Source organism: Conger conger, chromosome 10 (genome assembly GCF_963514075.1).
Source record: "Conger conger chromosome 10, fConCon1.1, whole genome shotgun sequence".
Lineage (NCBI taxonomy): Eukaryota > Metazoa > Chordata > Actinopteri > Anguilliformes > Congridae > Conger > Conger conger.
Window position 1 is genome coordinate 27,602,078 of NC_083769.1, and position 19,638 is coordinate 27,621,715.

Genomic DNA, 19,638 nt, shown 5'->3' on the forward strand with positions numbered 1-19,638 from the left:
ATGGAGGTGGATATGGGGTTAACACAGGCACGAGAGTGAACTGCAACACACTGATATTGGACAGCTCATCAGTACAATCCAGAAAAAAATTCTATACAAATCTGATGGTGGCACCAGCCATTTCATTGGAAGATGGTAATGGGAAAGAGAAAAGAATGCCGACTCTAAAGACCGTTAAAAACAAATGGAGATGGGGAATCATCTACTGCAGGTGTGCCCACACCTTTCTGGCTTTCAGGTCAGTCAAGTGTCCATAGGGAAGTGGTATGAAAATGGGAAGAATTTGAATTTTAACAAATTCGTAAAAAAACAAAAAACAAAAAAGATGTGAATCTACCAGCGCGACCTCTGCTTTCATCTGGTTGATGTGCGATGACATACTGGGCACCCTTAATATACTAGTTCAGCCTGTGGCACAGACTGCCATGGGCGGCGGTGGTTTACCCATGCCGGCATCCTCACCTCCTCTCGTTCTGTGTGATGGTGCCCTTCTCCAGCTTGCCTGCTATGGATGCAAGAACTTTGCTGGCGTCGTTGGCGAAGTCCAAGTCCCTCACCTCAGCAGGGGATACAGGCACGATGGCAAAGGCCTCTTTGTCTTCTTTAAGAGCAGATGTTCCAATCTTTGAGACCGAAAAGACAAAGAGGACTTGACACAGTGCAGACTGCTTGGGTGGGGTGAGGGGTGGGGCGAGGGGCAAGCGGAGGGGGGCTGTGACCACTGCCTAGGCCTCACTCACCCTCAGCATCACAGGCTTCTCCTCCTCCTTGTCGATGGGGTTGTTGGTGCTGTGGACCCAGGTGTTGGTGCACAGGTGCCTTAGCCTCACATAAGAGTTCCTGGGAAAGCCCAAAACACAGCAACTCCATTGTGAAATGTGAAAATCTTCCGACTCATTTATAGAGATTAGACAACTTTCTCTTCTGGCTTTTGGTCATGCAGGAAAGCTGAACTTGTTAAAGATCCTTTGGGGGGGGCAAGATCTGTAAAATGCACTGGAGACAGGCTGCATGGTGCTCCTCAATGGCACAAGTTCAGTGCCGGTGAGAGAATGAAGGAGGCACAGAAAGAACAGAAACAGCCGCTGACTCCAGGGAACTGACAATTACAGTTTAATGAAAAACAGAGGAGCAAAGGAAAGAGCCAATGTACCACCGGCCCACTAATGCACAGCAAAGAAATGTAATACACTGGCAAGTCATGTAGCATTAGCACAAACATAACGCGGGGCTCAAAGCAGAGCGAGTCTAGGCAAACTGAGGTCACAGAGAAGAATCCTGGACACAGTGCCAGTAGTGTTGTGAAAGACTTTCAGACTTTTTTTTAGAGGAAAGCCTGAAAGAATAGTCAGTCTGGTAACACGCCGTAGACAGACATGGCCTTGGGGCACAGTCATGTGACGCACAGACGAGCCACAGGGCAAACGCATGACTGTCAGGCTTCAGCTTAAATGCTGGGGCAAAAACAGAGACCCTCAGTGCTGCTGACATAGGCCTTTGTCTTCATCACGAAAAAGCCTCCGCAGAAGGAAATACATGTTGACCCCTGGAAAGCTCAGGAAAAGGCTTTTGGAAACACCACCTCCCAGTGGGATCTGTCTGCCAAAAGCAATCAGAGATGTGCTGTGTCATGTTCGGCAGCCATAAGCATTTCGGAAGTTCTGCTTCAGGAATCTAGAGAATCGATGGAAGGCTTCTTAACCAACTATTCGCATGTGTAATGGTAGGCCCCTCCGTAGTAGCACACTTATAGAGACAGATTACTTTGGTTCATTCTGCAGCCCTCCAGCCAGGCTGAACAGTAGCACTGAAGGTGATCGAGTCATTATTATGCAACCCATGGCAACATTGAAATGTTCAAAAGTTGACCCTGACCATTGAACACACCACAGTAAGCACCATCACCACAGTAACAAACCCTACCGCTGGACACACACTTACGGACCCAGCAAAACTTTAATTTGTTCTCAAGTGGACAGTCAACCAGTAAGTTATAACTAGTGCCCACTCTTGTAAATTCATTCATTATCCTAACCCGCTTATCCAGAACAGGGTCGCAGGGGGCTGGAGCCTATCCCAGCATATATTGGGCGAAAGGTAGGAATACACCCTGGACAAATCGGCAGTCCATCGCAGGGCACACACACCATTCACTCACACACTCATACCCACAGGCAATTTAGACTCTCCAATCAGCCTAACCTGCATGTCTTTGGACTGTGGGAGGAAACTGGAGTACCCGGAGGAAACCCACGCAAACACGGGGAGAACATGCAAACTCCACACAGAGAGGCCCCGGCCAACAGGGATTCGAACCCAGGACCTCCTTGCTGTGAGGCGGCAGTGCTACCCACTGCACCATCCGTACCGCTCTCTTGTAAATTCATATCCAAAATTAGTTGCAAAGACATGTACACACCATTAAAGCTTATTTTGCTTAATGCTCAGTTAAATCAGATTTATGGCCAGGAAAAGCAAAAAACAAAAACCTGTTCCCTGCACACAAGCTCCGCCTACACTACCTGCGCTAAGGGTGCAGTGGTGGTGCCCCGACATGTTTCAGGCATGAACGGGACCAACCTCCGTTTGCCACACGCAGCCCCACTCCCAAAAACCCTTTCCCTGGAATAACCTTTCAGTGTCACATTGGCAAGCTGCCAAACCTTTTGTTTTTAAGCACACTGCAGCATCTTTAAGGGTAAGGTTATTTTATATAATATGAGGGGCAATGCTTTATCAGAGCAGAGATACATGTGCTGGCAACTCACAGTTACTTCAGAAACACAGCTTACCTCCCAAGGTGTCAAACAAATAGAAATCAAACCTGCTCAGTAATTTATGATTTCAAAGTGAGAGACTCTCACAGGGATTTAATGGTAGATTACATAACCACCTTTGAAAAGAATCAAACAGCTTTTTGAAAATCAAACAAGCACATTACAAAGTAATTAAGGAAAAATAAATATGACCATAAATGACAGCAAAAAAGCAGATTGAACTTGTTTCCATACGTGTACTTTCAAAATGCAACCATTCTAAGTCAGTAGACCCTACACATTCTCAAGAATGTGCACAGGCACAGGTATGCATGCCTAAGTACACATAGAGAGACATGCACAAGCACACACTCACACCAACAATAGTAAGCAAGATCCAATTCAATTCGATCCAATTCATCATTCACGTTTATGAGAGCATATTGCTACACCTGATCTGACCACATTCATAATCCAAGCATCGACTGTAGTACGACGTAGTGCAGGTTCACGACGGCAGACAGGATTAAAATAAGAAACACTATGTGAAATACATTTTCTACATTATACCAACAAAATAAAATATACGAAAATGCATCAACATCTTTGCAGATGACTCTGCGTAAGCTTTGTGTGGGCAGTAAACCAAAAATAAAAAAACTCCCTTCAAATGGGGTGCATTGTAGGCTTTCCTTATGCACCGCCATGCAACATAATCTATAGATCTTTTGTGCGTCAGCTCCTGATCGCCTGGGCACCATGGTTACCAGGTTGTTTTCCCCCAATCAGGGACTTTTCTGACACACATTGAGCCGTCAGTGTGGTTTGTTGAAATGTCCCTCCACCTCCAATCAACGAGAGTGTGTGCAACACAAACTCCTTTTCCAATTCTTCAGAATACACAAGACTGTACCAATACAGGATGGAGGTGACCAATGATGGCGAGATTTGATATAGGAAGCTTAATTTTGGATTCTGGTCATCCAAATAAAACAGAGGGAGTGAATCACTCAAGGTTTCTTCTATAAGCTACAGTATGTTAGTACATGCATTGTAAAGACAGGCTTTGCAAATGCAGTAACAGAATGAGCTATACCCTGCTATGCAACTAACGGTAATGGCAAATAAATGATAAAGCAAAGAATGAGTGTGACCTTTGATGGTTACTCATTCATTCGCAGGAAAAGCAAAACCGCCATACGTAGGAAGCCAAGCACCTGCATCACCAGACCAGCAGTTCTGATGAACAACCAGCAAAAACCTCAAACCAGAATGTTTCCAAGATCAAAGATGATGATGTCACCTCAGTCTTCAGTTCTGGGAGTAGCACGTCTGGTGGCAGCTGTACTCAAGCCTACGCCTGAATAAAGGCCAAGCACCCCAACAGTGAATGAGTAAACACAGTGAACAGTAAACACACCCAAACAAAAGCATGGTACACTAGGTAATACCGACTCCCACAAGAATAAGAAAAAGTAATTCTCCAATGAAACTGGGCTTGTATTGCTAAGTGACATTGATATTTTCCATTGCATTTTATTTGATGACAACGTTCTGTTCGGTTGGTGTTCCTCATCACATAAGATGGGAGGGGGGGCGGGACATCCTACTCTGGGGTGGCATGTGCATGCCTTACTTCATTATGCTCATAGTTGTCACAAGATGTGTGATGCCGTATTGCTGGCTGTCACAGCGTACGACAGATCTGATTGGTTGCCAGGATTACATCAGCTGTGATTTGGATGGCTAAACAGTGACTCATTTGTTTTATGAGAGCAGAAGTTCTGGAATCACTGCTTCGCATTACCCTTGCCTTGTCTCCTATAGCACAGGATATCGTCCATCTTTTTGACTGAAATGAGTATGGTGTTGCAGACGATGGAACTACATTTTTACACACAGCAGAAGTGCAAAATGAAATGAATAGCATTAGACTAGGTTCAACTTTAAATGGAAGCTGGACAACAAAAACACTATTTGCAGAATTACATCAAAGGTGACATGACATACTATAATGCAGTTGATGCAGCAATTGATCTCCCAAAATTTTTAAATACATTGCTGCGAAATATATTCATGATTATATTAAAAGATTAAGATAAAGATTAACATTATATTGCAATATGTAACATCCACATAACATGTAAGCCACTCGGTAATGGTAAAGTCCTACCTGGGGACGAGTGAATCACCCCCTCTCAGAGTGGTAGGGTCCAGCTCGAAGATGGAGGAGATGTCGTTGCCATCAGGAACAGAGACCAGGGTGTACATGACTTTCTCCTGGGTGGTGCGGAGACGGGCTCGAAGGGCCTCCTGGTCAGAGTCCAGCTGGAGGGGGGGGGGGTCACAGACAGAGGATTAGGGTCTCACAACAAAATTCACCAATTAAGAACAAACTGCACAGCCCAATAGTAGCCTGATAACAGGCTGTACAATAACCATACAGTACATGCCACAATGGCCACTGCAGAAGAGAAAGCTGGCATGAATTCAGACTGATCTGCTCTCATTGCGCTTGATCCGGTCATACTTGGTATAGTATTAACTAGTCTAAACGGACTAGGGCCTTGGGGGATAGGGAGGATACAATCATCAATATTGTGAGCAATGTTCTTTCGTCGGTCTAATTTCTTAGTAATGCATTAATCTTTAGGCCATAAAATCAGATGTGTGCTTAATTGGTAGATGATAGCACAGATTTCATAGATGGTAACAAAGAGGAGTCTCTGCAGTCGAAGAGCGCTAGTAAGAGACCCTTATTTCACAACAACATACAAGTTGTTCCTCAACATCTATCCCAAACAGATCCACTTCCCTTCTGAATTTGATAGACCGTGACCTTCATGGGAATAGGGCCCACGGCTTTATTGAATTTTACGGACCCTGGAACCTCAAAGAGGACTATTGTACTGACAGAGGGGAATTTTGAAGTTGCAAAGTTGAGCCATAATTGGATTAGATTTTTTTTTCCCCCCTTCATATAATTCAATTTATAATAATATAATATACTGTAACAATATAAACATAATTTAATCTATTCCTGAAATCAGCATGCCTCCCGACCCCTGAAGTGTGACAAATTGAACCTTCATTTTGTAGAGCGGCACAACATTGTCATTTGGTTTTCAACAAACAATGAAATATGCGGTCACAATTTCCTGGGAAATAACTGAAAAAAATAAATATTCAAATTGAACATGCAGTCCAATAACTCCCACATGAACTTCTACTGTTTCTGTGATGTTGGATTGCTTGAGATGATTTTTTCCCCCCTAAAATTCTATCCTTTATGTGCATAGTAGATGACATTTGCTACACCTGTAAGTGGGGATAATTCATGATTAAATAATATTTAAAATATTCAAGAAGTGACCATTTTAAGCTAATTTGGAAAGTGATTACATATGGATTCATTTTTAACAGAAGGCTACCCAAAATGTGTTCCTCAACCATCTGAAATAAATATTTTAAGCATTTCCTGATTGCTAATTGAAAGATTTAAGAGACATTTAACTAAAGGCATTCTATTTCCTATTTGATCAAAATCCATTGTCAACCATAGGAGCAGGAAGGAATCCAATAAAATAAAACATTTTTGGTCATACACTGACATCTGTGGTTGAAGTCCTGTAATGCAGCCTCTGCCAACACTTTGAATATCCCACCATTTCAAAATTTACAGTGACACCTAGTGGTGGCAGAAACAATCCATCTAATCAATTGTCACATTGGAAGCCCTTTCTAATTTTAACGGTAATTGTAAAGGTTTTACCTTACATTTTTCAGAACAATGCTTCAAACTTAAAACAAAATGTATTTTGTATGTCATAATTATAAGAGAATTCAAATGTAATTTAAACTGAAATCTTTTTTCATACTTGGGAAAAAATTGGAATCCACTAAAATTATTTCTCACCAGGTTTTTAGTCTTTCAGGGTGTGATACAAAAGCTTGATATGAAACCAGGTGGCCAGGCTTTGAAATGGGAGTTGTAAGTATGTGAGGCCAGAACAAAGTTAACAGGAGTACTGCAAGAGGAAGAGACCAGCGTTCATATCTGATAATCTAACTATGCTGCATATGCATGCACGCACACATGGACAAACACTCAGGCATAAATGCACGTACGCATGCACACACTTACAGAGGAGCGGGATTCAAGGCACTCTTCCTCATAATCTGGGTTCACCTGAAAGAAGCAAATATTTGTGCGGTGTACTTTTTCAGAAACACACACATAGCCAATGGTAAAATAAATACGAAGTAAAACAGGGCTTTTTATGAGGTTCATGAATGCTAACAGAAAATGCTAATAATCAGTATGGATAGGCCCTGAAGCCCGGACTCACCTCGGCAGCTAGGTAGTGTCCCGTGGCCAGGTGTTTGAAACGAAACAGGCTGTTCCAGTACCCGGCTCCACCCCGGCATGGGTCATGCTGGACCACCTGATACCAATGAAATGGGTAAGACTGATGACCACAAGAAAGCCGAAATGCAACGGGGCGATAGGCACCCATTCACTGCTACGCACACCGTTAAACGAAATGACATGAATGATGTTCCTGATGTCATGTCTGAGCTTTGTTCACCTCCACCGCTTCCTGCTCACCTCCACCTCCCACAATGCCTTGCTGCTGGTTGCCGACGTGGCAGACTGGCGCCCGGTCGTCCGGAGGAAGACGTACTGCTTCTTACGGTGGTCATCACAAGTCAGGAACTTCTCCTGCTCAGCATGGAACAGCCTCACCACGTCACCCTGACAACAGGCAGGAAATGCATTAAGGAGGTCAGAGCTGACCTCAGTAACATCTCTTAAAAATGACTTCTCTAAGAGGCACCACTATAGAGGCCAAGAATTAAATGTACTTCTAATATAGTAATAAACTGTACTAGATGTTTTTCCAATTAATTGGTTTCCCCTACCTAAAAAAGTTAAATAAATAAAATGTACCCCTTTCAAAATTATGTCCTGGTTGTCACTCCATTTCATGAACAGGACAATCTTCCAACTGGTGTTACAGTTCACAGAGTTCACCTGAAGCACAAACAGGGAATACAGTATTGTTCAGGATTGTAATCACATGAGGGGGATGGATGGACAATTAATCAAAACCCAGACATAACACAGTACTGTGTGTGCTGAACAAGGATATCATCTGCACTGTTATCTCACATGCGGTCTGCTAAATCCTTCAAACTTAATTTAATGAAGCATGACAGATAAGTCTAATTACGATTAAATATTTCCCCATTGTCAGTGGACTGAGCATCTGCAGATTTACAAGATATTATACACAAGGCTAAATGTAATTATAATTACAGCATGTGGGCTACATCAGCATTTCACTCTTCCTAGGCGAAAAGCCCTATTAAGACAAAAAGCATGATCTTAAAAGTTATGGAATCTGGTAAGGTTATTCCAGGAAACCTCATAGCCATTCAGGATAATTTCCACCTAGGAAGTAATTCATATTAAAAATGAAACGGGCCATTACCACATTTAAAACTTGGTATATAAACCGTGGGGTGTAGTTTATGCATGTTGCGTTTGAATATTAAATTGGTCTTTGGTTCAGCATGATGCAAGTATAACACATCACACGAGAATAGACCATGTTTAGCAGACATACCTCATTGCATCCTGGGTTGTCCACCAGCTGATGGCTGCTGGCATGTAGTGGTTGGCCAGCATTCACAGGGTTAAGGACCACTTTGTCTCCAATGACCACCTAGTAGTGGAGCAAGACACACTGCTGTCACAGGTACACACGCACAGCACTGCCTCCTGTGCCTGAATAGTGAAACCTTAGGATAGCTGAGAGAGGCTTTGAGAACTCCATGGGTGGAACATTAATGAACAAATAACAGAGAATTGGTCAACAGCATTGACCATATGATAGCTCCCCCAAATTATAATTACATATAGTCTCACTGCTGAAACCCCAGAACCAGCTTCAGATAGTCCAGCAGGTCCCGAAGTGCCCCAGAAAAAGCCAGGTGAGCTGTTCAGGGCAGCCATGCAAGACATCCTGCATTTCTATCTGGAAGTTAGAGCCAAAATCGCTGAGACATTAATTATGGGTTTGGTTTTTTTACATAGTGAACAACAAAGCCTTTTCTTTTCCTCAGAGCAATATTTTTCATTGTTTGAGAGAGAAAGACCGAGAGAGACAGTGAGAGAGAATCTCTGAATCTCTTCTCAGCATTCACACCAGAACAGATGACGCTCCCAAAATAACACTAACAAATTTTAAAAAGAAAAAGAGCCTACTCTGGTGAATTGCTATAGTGTTGGAAAGTATAGCATCTCTCTAAACATAATGTGAATATGTAAAAACAGTTGCATACTGCTGTTGTAATGAAAATACAATTTCTATGGAGGTCCTGGGTTCGAATCCCAGGGCCTCTCTGTGTGGAGTTTGCATGTTCTCCCCGTGTTCGCGTGGGTTTCCTCCGGGTCCAAAGTCCAAAGACATGCAGGTTAGGCTGATTGGAGAGTCTAAATTGCCCATGGGTATGAGTGTGTGCGTGAATGGTTTGTGTGCCCTGTGATGGACTGGCGACCTGTTCAGGGTGTATTCCTGCCTTTTGCCCAATGTATGCTGGGATAGGCTCCAGCCCCCCTGTGACCCTGTTCAGGATAAGCGGGTTAAGATAATGGATGGATGGATGTGGTATCTCTTAATATCTCAAAAAACTGTCTTATATAATCTTTAGTCACCATCAACAGAAAGAACTTAGAGTCTTTGCTAGTGATTGCAGTTCAGAACTGGCTGCAGTTTAGCACAGTTCAGCCTTTTTCCAGCACACCTGCTCATGATCTACCTGAGACAGCTTCACCAATATAGTAAGTGACTCGCCAACCTGTTCCTTGAAGCTCATACCTGCCATTTACCCAGCCATAGGTATACTGTAACAAAATATCTGCTACTAGCCCACCAGACACAACTCATTAGCAAAACACAAAACAGTGTCTTACTGCTCCACCTGCTGGTTCAACAACATACTACTACACAACAACATAATACTACCCAATTCATTGAACTTTGACCCGATGATGCTTCCATAACTAGTCATCACCAATAATAGACAATAGCTAAATAACCCACACATTTTCAAATTTCATCTCCATCTCCAGTCCAAGAAAAATTCTAAAAACAATACAGAATCTCCAACAAAGCAACAACCTAGCACCACCAACGGGGTACAAAATACAACTTGAGTCATTCTAGGGAGAAAGTTGCAAGGACTTTTGTTTAGACAGATTTACGTCTGACCAGAGCTCAGTAGCCAGAGACCGCAAAATTAAATGGGCAATGTGCCATATCAAAAGTGGAGGACTGAAACCTGTATTGGCTCAGAAAGTCTGGAAAACAACACGCAAAAGACATTGTGCAAAAGAGCAATCCTCTTCAGTACGAGCCCTCCAGCTCCAAAAGAGCAGGTGCTGACGGAAAGGATGAAGAAGTCAAGCCTTTAATCTCCACGTCCCGCTGAAATGCCATATAGGGACTATGACGGTGCACACGGAATCCTGAGAATTTCCTTGAAGATGTTTTATAGTGTTTGGGGAAAACAAACCATTTGAAGAACAAGTAACAGAAGGAGCTGCCTTATTTAAATGGGATTACAGGCCTTCTACCAGCATTAGCGCTGTCCAATCAACCCACACAACTCAGGAACCCCAACAACATAAGCAAAGGGCAATACAACCAGCGCTACTGAACTGTCAGCTGGCATTACACATTGGGTGTTTAAGGAAGGCGTCGAAGCAGGAAAATACACACAAGTTTCTGAAAAAGCAGATCCAGTCCAGCTGAGCCAGTTTATCAGTGTGTTATTCCAATATTCAAACAACACTCAAAAAACGTGACCTGTGGTTTGAATATTGAGAGTTTGACTGACAAAGCATATTTCTCTGACTTCTTTATTTTTGAATGTTTCCCCAATGAAACAGGCAATTGTCCACCTAAGAGGAAAAACCATGTTGAACTTTGAGCCTGGAGATTTAACATTAATAATTATAAAACTCAATTCAGCAACTTGTCACACAAGGAACACAGGAACATTTTCACACAGTAAATTCTTTTCAAAGCAAATGCTATGCTGCTGCAAAACTGTCACAATGTACACTGCACCCTGCATTGTGCAGAATAGCCTGCAAGTCTTATATGAAAGTGCAATATGTGGATGTAGCTTCAAAGCTTTAGGGCGGCCACTGTTCTTGAAAAACAATTCCTATCCTGCAATTTGGAGTGCCCAACCATTTTCATAGCCCCTCCCATATATATGTATTTTTGTTTTCGTTTTTTTTTGGATTCATCAACTTGGAGTTAGGCCCTTGTGTCACTGCAGTACACCTGCACTCCTAACAGGAGGTAACCCCACACAGGGCTTCTCCGTCGCCCAATAGGAACGGCACTGATGGGAGGAGAGGGGACTCTGAAATGAGCGCTGGGGTGACCTCGGCTCACGGGGGGGACTCACGCTGTCGCCGATGGAGCGGAGCTTGTAAAAGGGTTGGATGTAGAACCAGGAGCCCTCGTTACCCGCAGCGTCCAGCATCACCCGCATGGCGTTCTTCTCCAGCAGGGCGGGGAGACGCTTGTTCACCGTCAGGTACTTATTGCTCTTCAGATGCAGCATCTGCAGCAGTGAGGAGTCCAACAGACCAGAGGTAAACCAGCATGCACTGACAACAGCCAGACATGTCTAAAGGGGCTACCTCTCACTTCCAGAGCACAGCAAATGTGTATATTAAACATGATAATAATTCATAATAATGTGTTATTTAGCTGATGCTTTTACCCAAAGCGACTTACAGTTGATTAGACCAAGCAGTGGACAGTCCCCCCTGGTGCAATGTTGGGTTAAGTGCCTTATTGTGGTGACACCAGAGCTTGAACCACCAACATTCCAGGTTCCAGTCATGAACCTCAGCCACTTACGAGTATATAATTATGATATTAAAGGATACTCCAGAAAAATATGCTATCAAGAGTGGCACAAATAGCTCATTTGAATGTTCCCAAGTCAGTGTGCTATTTTTAAAATTCAAAAACCACATCAACGCATTCTTGTCGTTATCCCCCGGTTTGATATTGTCAACAATCCCAACCACAGGGAGGTGGACGGAGTAACCTCTCTCATTGCAAACCAAACTCAAGTATTCAAAGTATGCCATCATGGGCAAAGGAAGACCTTCCTGCTCCCATTCATTTCCCATGGCACAAGTGGAATTAGGCATGGACACAATTTTATGTGTCATTTCGTACCACAAATATGAATTTCCCACAGCAAACAAATGACATTGAGGAATATCGGACCGTTCGCCTTGAGACTGCAATAAACCTGCCTGACTGGAAAATATGGGCTGCACTTAACTAGGCCTACAAAAAGATTGTGGAAAAGGGCTAATGAAACAGTGTAAACAGTCTGCTGGCAGAAAGGCTCCTCTGCTCTCTGTCTGCCTGGCGAATGTGTGCTGGCAGCAGTTCAGTCCAGTGCTGGAGTGAAGGGCCAATGAGAGGAGGGCCAAATATAAACTGGGGGCCACATGGCCCCACACTGTGAGGATATGTCAGTGAGCGGTGGCATGGGATCAGTGCGGGGCCAGTCCTGATGCAGCACTAATCCTGAGGACTGCCGTTCCAAGTGCTCGGACACAGCGACCGCCACACACACAGACACACGCGCGAACGCACACAGTCTCACACACACAGGCAGGCAGGCACACAGACACGCACACACAATCGTGAACACACAAAGTCTCTCACACACACACACACACGTGCAAACACTCTCTCTCACAGACACATGCACACACACGCGTGAACGCACAAAGTGACACACAGTCTCACACACGCACAAACGCATGTGATTGCACACACAGACACACACACGCGCATGCACACACGCATGTGAATGCACACACCTGAATGACATTTCCATACTGTATAACCGTTCCCAGCAGCTTTCGGTTTTCAGATTCATTTTGCTTCTTTTCCAAATCTGCAGCATGCTGCGACAGGGGGAGAGAATGACCAGTGAGTGACAGATCTCCTGTGGTTCTGTTCCCTCAGACACACTACCATTCCAACTTATACAAATCCGCCATTTTCACATCATTCAAGGCCATGGAGTAGAAACAGTACACAGAAAGACAATTTAAAGAATTGAATTAACAGTCCAAGATTTTTAGCACACCAAATATTTTTCTTTCTTATTTCTACTGAGCAAAGAGTCAGCAAAGAATTCCTTATTTGTATTGCTCAAACATACTCTCACCAGTTGATACCAGTTCTGTTCTCACCAGTTGAAATTATTTTTATTGTAACTCATAATTATGAGGCCTGGTGCCATATTTGACTCTGGACAAACAAACACTAAGAATTCACAGAAAGGGCAGTTCTCTCAGAACCAAAGTATTTGTTAAAGTATTACAGTCTGAAATGGTTTTTGCAGTGGCTTGATTTACAGATAAAACACGGCGGTGGCTGCCCTTTGTTAGTGCAGGAGCAGAGAAACGGCCACTCACGTGCAGTTTGTTGAGGAGTACCGTGTCTGTAGTGCTGTTACCGCCCGGTTTTGCCGCCTTCCAGAACTGTTTCTGTGCAGAGTACCTGTTCATGGGGCACAGCTTGAAGAGGCAGTCTAGAGAGAACCACAACACAGCACATGTGTTTTAGAGAAAGGTAACATAGGTCAAAGGTTTAAGCTTAGGTAAATTTATACCTGATGTACGATATTGGAAAAATGCAAGCGTGGAAAAATGTGACAACAAACCAGAATATAAAATGTAAACTGGTAAAGCACAGATGCTACTGACAAAGAAGGGATCCAAATACGTGACATTACAGAGGCACAGAGCCAACAGACTCAATGATGCACAGACACAGCACATATAGTATCGCTACAACTGACATTGCGCTATGCATGAGCACCAGGGCAAACATGCCACTGGGGACTCCCACAAATATCGCGCGGTTTCCCCCACAATATGCATGGGACTTCTCTCTGGACTTTAGCTCACAATGTTACTGCAGCCCAATAATCTTTTCACCATACTTCAGGGCCTTCTGCCATTGGCTGTCCAACCGGAGTGCCTTCATAAATCAGAAACCAAACGCACGTGTGTGCACATATTTGTGTGCGTGCATAATACAATATGGTTTGCCCCTTGTTAACATGTAACCCTCTCTTGAACTTCAGGCTGTGCTGTAGTGTACTTTTGTTTTATAGTGTAGCCGTTAGGGCTAATGCACTCTACAGAGTAGTATGTCCATATACAGTATTTGTAGTGAATGAAGGAGACTGGACAAAGCATGCATATTTCACTGCCAAAATGGGAACCAACCAGAGAGTAAATGCAACATGCATGTATCGTAGCAGTAATACCATGTAGCACACAGATTATATAGGCTAGCAATAACAATGTACAAGTACAAAGGATTGAGGCAAATGCAGCATAATAATTTTTTTTGCATCACAATAGGATAGGAGTGGTTGTTGCATAATTCTTACTGGTCAATATATAACAAGAAATGAGAAGCACAGACCGAATACGTTCTTATTACTGGTTTTTCAAGAAAATAATAAAGTTTCAGCCAACTTTCCCATTCTTCTGGTATTCTCCATAATGACCTGGTACTATGCATTTGTTAATGTATTAACATATATTTTTTCCATGTAGTGATGAAGGGTGCCATTTTAACATTCATGCAGAGGACATCATTAGGAGTTATGGCTCTTGGAACAAGTACATCAGCTATTTTGGCAGGTTATTATCTTCACGGCTATGAACATTGCCAGGCTTTTCACATTACCATTGCAATGAATGTCATTTGCCAACTGCTAGGACTTCTGACACTTCTGAGTTTGACATGAAAATTACGCCCCATAATCAAGAGCCAACAACCAACGGATTTGTTTCAGCTCCTCCTCCCACCAAGGAACATGAACTGTAACTATTTAACCTAACTTTTAGCGTAGCTTGCCACTACGCTACAGTGGCTAGTATTATGACATCAAAAGCAGAACTGAAATAGCCCTGGTTTCCTCTTGTATGAAAGATCAGATGGGATTTTGTTCTCTTTCAAAGAAAAAAAAAGAAAAAGAAAAAAAGAAGAAAACAATCTGTCCATCCTCCCCCTTTCCCTTCATCTCCAGCTGCAGCAGCCTTACCAAATAAGGAGAGCGAGTGAAGCCAGCAGGGATGGACACACTCTGCAGAGTAGCCACCCTGCTCCCTGCTCCCTGCCCCTCTCCAGTCAGAGGAACTACCACAACATACATTCTACGTGGATCACCCTCAGATAAAAGTAAAAAGAAGTAGGTCTAGTGGAAAACGCATGAGAGAGAGAGAGAGAATTGGGGGGGAATGGGGCATAAGCCAAAACCCTTAATGCCTCCTTTTACTCTTTCCCCTATCCCGATGCATGAGGGAACATGAAAACAAACATGCATACAACACGCACACACCTATCCTGAGATGGTCACACACATAATGTCCTGAGATAATGCTGCAGATTCCTCCTACCTGAGCCTTGGAAAGCCTGCCAGCATTTCCATACCAAATTACCAACATTTCAGCTCCCAAGAGGAATATGCATACAATGTTTTCCGATCATACGGTCTTTAAGTGTCATTTCCCACTGAAGGCTTGAACAGTGACCTTTGAAGAGAATAGAACAGACCCCCAGTAATGCGGCACAATATATCATATATTTATCGTCTTCGAGATATGAACAGGCAAGATAAACACATCACAAAAGAATGCTTGAACTGCAATGAATAATTTACATTTGAATCGATGTTCCGTTAAATTGATTGGGTGTTCATGTGCAATTTGTTCAATAAAATTCAAAAAAATGTCTTTATTTATTATTATTTTTTAATTTCATTAATTCAGTGGGCATACTCTGGGGTCTATGTTAGCAGTGTACCTAAAGCAGAACTGTCCACATATCAATATTTATTATCATTGCCATATGTCATTACAATATATGTAAAAAAGAAATTGAATATGTCATATGTCATTACAATAATCAATGTTATCGCATCTTTTCCCCAAGTACTAGGTATTTAGCATGTAAATATGTGGTAAGAATAGCACCTAATTAAGTCATTATCACTGGTAAAAAAGAAACTAAATGAATAAAAAATGGTAAATGGTACAAAACTAACACTGAAATGCTTAGAAACAGCTCCTCTATTAGCTACCCATAGTGTGTGTAATGGTGTACTTCCTAGGAAGTCAGACGGTGCTTACTTTCTAAAAGAGATATTTTGAAGACCACATTAGTTAAATTCCTGCTAATTCCTAATGCTACAGGAGAATGTGTTATCAATTTCACCCATAGAAGGCAATACAAATATTGCCTTGTAGCTCACCCATAGAATACTCAAACTGTGACATTATTGGATACCACTGCACACTAGCACTCCACTTTCAAAGAGAACACCAGTGTGTGTGCCTAGATCAGCCATGCAATTCACTAGGCTGGCAGGAGTCTTCCTAAAACTTTAAACACAATATGAAAAGCAATGAGAGGGGGAGAAACAAGTAAAACAGTCCGTGCTGATGAGCAAGGTGAAAAAATATTTCAAGCTTCAAGCACAGTCTTAAACACTGCTCACAAATATTTGCATGTGATTGGCACTCACATGAGGGGTGACGGTAAAACCACAGTAGGGGTGAGGACTACTCCTGGTTCTTCATGGCATGCCCAAGACCCAGTGCTAACTGTCACTCACACACAGGACCACTGCAAATCAGCAATGCGGAACCACGGCCTTACAGATCAAATGTACTGCATGACTTCAAATTTGGTATACATGAAAGGCTAGACTGTCTGCACTTTCATAAAAGAGAAAAGAATCGTTTTAGTCAGACAGTAGAGTGGATTCCTTCCCCAAAACCCAACACTGTTTATGTTCCTGTTGGCTATGATGGCATGGACTCATCCATTCAGCTGAGAGTCCACGCTTTTATGGCCAACATGGATATAAACAATGTTGGGCTTTGAGGAAGGAATCCACTTCACCATCTGGCTAAAACAAATCTATTTCTATCTTCTCCATTTCTTCTGAAACTCAGAGGTACAAAATGTGGATCCAAAAAATTACACTACACTTCACACAGGTCACAGATATATCACAGCACAGCAAATAATTCAATTTCAGCCATAACATCACTCTTATGAACTTGAGATCTTTGTAGAAATTTGAAAATATCATTTTATGGCATAGGCATCCACTACTCCAACTGCAATAAAAAAAGAAAAGAAAAAAGACTGGTGGCACAGATCCACTTGTTGGGCAGGGTCCCTGTGTAATCCCCAGTGCTTACATTAGAAGGAAATCGTACACATACTTCTCCAGAGAGGCCCTCCAAACTCAAACTGAATGCTGGAAAACGGCCAAAAGACTTTAGAATAAAAGATGATATGACATGAAATGTCTCTGGTCACAATGACTGCATCAACTGCTTCACTTACAACCCAGATTCTCCAAAATGGAGGTGGGGGAAGGGTGGGAGAGCACAGCTACCAAAACTGAAACCATCTGTCAAAAAAAAAAAAAAAAAAAAAGGCGAAGCGAAACCGTAGTAACTGTTGAACCAGAAAAATAAAGTCACAGTTTTAACAAACCCTTTTGGGAATGCCTTCCATAGCTTTAACAAAAAGGACAGAAATAGAACAACATTTCCCGATGCTTTGGTAACTCCTGACATGTTAGCATTACTCTAAAACAGCAGCTTTGTCAAGAGGGAAAATACTCACACTCACACTCAGAAACCAGCAGCCTATAGCCTTACTTGTGAGAAATAGTTTACAAAACCATATACTGTAACCATGCACATCATCTATGGTAGTGCATTTCAACCATAATGTATTTTTTCATTATTAGTGAAAGGATTCCAGAACAGACCTGTATCATTCTCTTGTCACACACTGATATTGTAGTAAGAACACCAGTGGGGACATCACTTCTATTTACATTTTCAAAATTGATGACATGTCAATGAGCAGCCCAATTATGTGGTAAAATGGTGAAAGGAGAAACAAACACCGTCCCCATGCTTCAGAACAGAATTCTGACTACGCCAGTGCTGATTGGCTGGGAGTCCCATGGGACAATCGGTGTAATTAATTAGATCAAAAAAATAATTTTTATACATAATCCGTAGGGGACCAAAAGTAAATTGGACAGTTGGCTTCTCAGCCATTTCTGATTCGTCTGGTGTATTCAGTTGCTTCCTTGGGGCAGGTATAAGAAAGCTTTCAGTATCTAGTCTTGATGCTAGGTTTTTGATTGCCTTTGCAGTCCGTTATTGAGGTTTGTCAACAGGAGTACCAGAGCTGTGTCAATGAACCACAGGGAAGCCATTATGGTTGAGGAGTAAGAAAACAAAAGATGGTCAGAGGCCATAACAATAGACTGGCTTGTGATCAATATAAGATAAGGCAATGCTACTGCTCATGTTACTGAGCCGTGCCAGTTCTGGCCTATGCCTTTCACCCTATGACTTTCATAGTGTATATATTGACCTTTTTTCTTCTTACGTTTCCACCCAATTTGCTCATAATTTCTTTGCCATTTAAAACTTCACAAAATTTACAAAACATTCACCTGATTTTGAATAGCAAAACCCCCGAATGGCCTTCCTAAATGACATTGCAATGCACTTCACTGCAAATATCCATGTAAAACAGTTCAGAAGTTATCATACAAAACATTGGGACTATTCAAACAGCTACTGGGTGAAGCCCTGTCCATTTCCGGTTTATACCATGACCCACCGCGTGCGGATGAGGATACAGATCATAGTTGGTTAAACAGATATTGATCCAGATACAGATAACCCTACACTCACCCCCTACTGCTGAGGCCTTGGCAACCACATTTGACACACTACAAGGTTGGAACCTCCCAAGAGAAAGTGCATGTAGTATTATGAGATCAGAAATATTACAAAGTCCTTGAAGGATGCCAACCTACCCCGCCTGCATTGCCACATTACCCATGAATTAAATGGTCTCACCGCAACATCCCATTTGATATAGCGTCTAAAGAAAGACACATCATAGGCAATGGTCACTTGAATGGACACCTGGTGGAAAAGGACCATGTACATATTAGAGTCTTCTGTAACATAAATGGTCGTTACTGTCGTACGAAGCAGACTATGAATTGCCTGCCACCTTCACTCACAGGATATGGTTCCCCATCCTGGCACCTTTTGAGAAGCTAACGAAAGATCAGCTGAATTACCGCTACCGCCAATGCCGTCATCCCATCCATCAGCCCACTGACACATCTCCTTGAGAGGAGAGCTGAAACAGACCACGGTGTGAAAACCTCACAGGAAATGCTCTTGGGCGCTTTCCAGAAAAGATTCTGCAACATTGAGTCAGAGCCACTGTCCGTTTTGGCCACAATTCTTGATCAAGGGTGAGAACTTCAATGTGCACACAGTGATTTATTTCTCATAAGTAGGAAGCCTGACATTAAATGACTTAAATGCTAATGAACAGATACAGTATGTTGCTGATGACTATTGTGTAAGCAATAAAACGTATTTGGTAAAATATGTATAGCCGATGGCCCCATCTCATCAATTTCATGATTCTAAACCTCACAAATACAAGTTTATAGTCATGGCATTAATCAATTTAGCTACTCAATTGCAACATTATTGTTGGGTTCAAGGACAGGTATGGGCGCCGAAGATGAGAGGGAGGGGCCCGACACAGTGACAGGCACCCAGCACCCAGAGCAAGCCCCACCAAACGGATCCTGGCAGGCCAAGCTGGACAAAATAGCTGATGAAGATGAGAAGCAATGTCAGAGTATCAATGATGCACCAGAGATACCACAA

General features: G+C 42.6%; 1 protein-coding gene across 1 annotated transcript in view; it reads right to left on the minus strand.

Moving 5' to 3' along the window:
• LOC133139028 (inositol 1,4,5-trisphosphate receptor type 1-like) overlaps positions 1–19,638 on the minus strand; it is a 108,002-nt gene that overhangs the window by 77,416 nt on the left and 10,948 nt on the right. Inside the window, 11 exon segments of the mRNA XM_061258267.1 lie at positions 463–623; positions 741–840; positions 4,930–5,084; positions 6,901–6,945; positions 7,106–7,201; positions 7,366–7,512; positions 7,708–7,791; positions 8,387–8,485; positions 11,244–11,402; positions 12,691–12,777; positions 13,294–13,409. Coding sequence (XP_061114251.1) covers positions 463–623; positions 741–840; positions 4,930–5,084; positions 6,901–6,945; positions 7,106–7,201; positions 7,366–7,512; positions 7,708–7,791; positions 8,387–8,485; positions 11,244–11,402; positions 12,691–12,777; positions 13,294–13,409 — 1,249 coding nt within the window.